This window comes from Equus quagga, chromosome 17, assembly GCF_021613505.1.
Source record: "Equus quagga isolate Etosha38 chromosome 17, UCLA_HA_Equagga_1.0, whole genome shotgun sequence".
Lineage (NCBI taxonomy): Eukaryota > Metazoa > Chordata > Mammalia > Perissodactyla > Equidae > Equus > Equus quagga.
The window spans coordinates 1,299,755-1,302,131 of NC_060283.1; the positions used below are offsets into that span (position 1 = coordinate 1,299,755).

The 2,377-nt window shown below is 65.1% G+C and overlaps 1 protein-coding gene across 1 annotated transcript; it reads left to right on the plus strand.

Annotated features, from left to right (window-relative positions):
• The first annotated feature begins 1,200 nt into the window (after positions 1–1,200).
• On the plus strand, positions 1,201–2,163 carry MRGPRG (MAS related GPR family member G). Its single transcript, XM_046644062.1, is given in 3 exon segments — positions 1,201–1,342; positions 1,345–1,783; positions 1,785–2,163. Coding segments are annotated over 3 exon segments (960 nt in total).
• Positions 2,164–2,377: the final 214 nt, after the last annotated feature.

The following is a 2,377-nucleotide window of genomic DNA, read 5'->3' on the forward strand; positions in this document are numbered from 1 at the left end:
TGTCTCTCCATCTCTGGCTCTGTCTCTTTATCTCTCTGTCTCTCTCTGTCTCTTCCTCTCTGCCTCTCTCTATTTCTCTCTCTCTCTCTCTGTCTCTCTGTGTCTCTGTCTCTGTCTCTCTCTCCCCCAAGCCCCCACAGCTGTCCACCCCCAACACTCCCTAACACAGAGCCAGGGTCCTGACGACCCCTCAGCTGCATGTCCTGGGCTGAGAACAAGGACCAGAGTGGATGGGGGGGGGGGTGCACAGGAAGGGAGGGGCTGCTCTGAGACCCTCACTGCCTCCACCTGACTTCCCTGCGGCCGGTTCTCCCTCCCATCTGAGAACTTCCGAGCGAGGGCACAGGCCTAGACCAGAACAGGACTCTCAGCCTCTTGTTCCTTGAAAGTGGCTGGCAACAAACACTTGTGTCAGCTTCTCCCCAGAAGACCTGTTGCCCTGGGACTCCAAAGCAGTCCCCACACCTGCTTTGAGACTTCAGAGTGGCACCTCCCAACCTGCCTGCAAGGGAACCCCCGGGGGTGACCCCTTGCCCAGGCCGAGCTGCAGGGCAGGCCTGGGATCTCCCTCCCTGTTCCCACATCCTCCTAGCTGCCCGCTGCCCCCAGCCCTACATCTTCCCTCTTCACTTTTCCCGTAGCCAGTGCACGACAGAGCGTCCTTAGGGCCGTCACTAGACACCACCCAGCAGACTCTCTGGGCTAGAGGACTTAGCAGGAGGCTTAGCAGGAGTCTGGTCCAGGCCCTTTGGGGAGGGAGGCCCTATGCAGGGTCCCTGATGGAGAAGGGAGGAAGCCCCTACACGTGTGGTCCACACGCGTGTGCCCAGGGCCTGCAGAGACCTGTCCAGCCCATGGCCGACCTCGGCCACATCACACTCCACACGCAGGGCCCTGTGATCTTTGGTGCATTTAGTCTGCCCACGGAGCCGGGGAGGGCAGGGTCCTGCTCCCGCCTGTTGGGCCGTCATCACCCACGATGCCTCAGGCAGTCTTGTGGCGTACCCCTCCTACGGAGGTCCGTGAGGCAGGAGGCTTAGGCACTGGCCTGGAAGGGTGGCCCCTGAGCAGTGTCTGTCGGGCTGCTTTGGACAACACCCTGCAAACACCAGCTGAGGCCTCTGCCCTCCCAGGTGGCAATGCCAGCAACAACATCTGTCACCTCCTCCCAGGGACCTGCCTGCCTGACTGCCTGCCGGGATGTTCAGGCTCTGGAGAACCTTCAACAGCGTGGTTTTCTACCTCACGCTGGGCGTTGGCCTTGGGGAGCTGGTGGGGAACAGGCTCGTCCTCTGGCACCTCGGCTGCCACATAAAGAAGGGCCCCTTCTTCCTCTATGTGCTCTACTGGCGGCTGTGGACTTCCTGTTCCTTGCCTGCCAGATGGCCTTCTCCATCATCCAGGTCACCCTGGGCTCCGATGATACCCTCTACTTTGCCATCACCTTCACCGCGTTCTCCGTGGGGCTCTGGCTGCTGGCGGCTTTCAGCACCGAGCTCTGCCTCTCCACCATCGTCCCCTCCTGCTACGGGCACTGCCAGCCACGGCACACCTCGGGTGTTGTCTGAGGCCTCGGCTGGGCCCTGGCCCTGCTGACCGTGCTGCTGCCAGCCCACGCGTGCAGCCTGCTGCGTGCTGGTGCCAGCCCAATGGCCTCCCTGCGCCACCAGGCGGCCTGCGCCAAGTGGCTGCTGTCCCTTGCCTGTGGGGCCTACGGGGCCTGCGGGGCCTGCGGGGCCTGCGGGGCCGGCCTCATCCTCTTCCTCTGGGTGACCTGCTGCTCCGGGCACTGTCCTGGGCTTGGAGCGCCTGCTCTTCTTCTGCGGCCTGCCGCTTGTCTTCTGCTGGAGCCTGCAGCCGCTCCTGAGCATCCTGCTGCCCGCGCTCGCCCCACTGCCCGCGCTGCTGGTCTACGTCCGTGGCAGCCGCAGGCTGCTCCTGCACTTGGCCTGGCTGCCGGGGAAGCGTAGGCCGCTGTGGGCCGTCCTCTGGAGGGCCCTGGGGGAGGGCGCCACTGCCCCTGGGCCTGCTGTCTGCCCTGGGCCTCCCTACCGCGCCCGCCCTTGCCAGACCTTTCCAGGACCAGAAGTGACCCCACCCCACTCCCACTCCCTTGCTCTGGGGACCCCAGCACAGAGGACAGAGTGTGAGCCGGGGTCCTGACTCCCGTGCTGAGCCTAAGGGCCAAGGGAGGCATGAGGGAGCTGCCCGGACCTGGGCGAGGATGGCACGGTGCCCGCACAGTCCACGGCCCAGCCAGCCGGCCCCGCATCACCCGTGGGCGGGCTGCGGGGAGAGGCCACGTGGGTTCCGCCCGCTGTGCACCAAGGCCGTGCTCTGGCCTCTCCCACCCAAGGGTCCGGGGGAACCCGCTGTT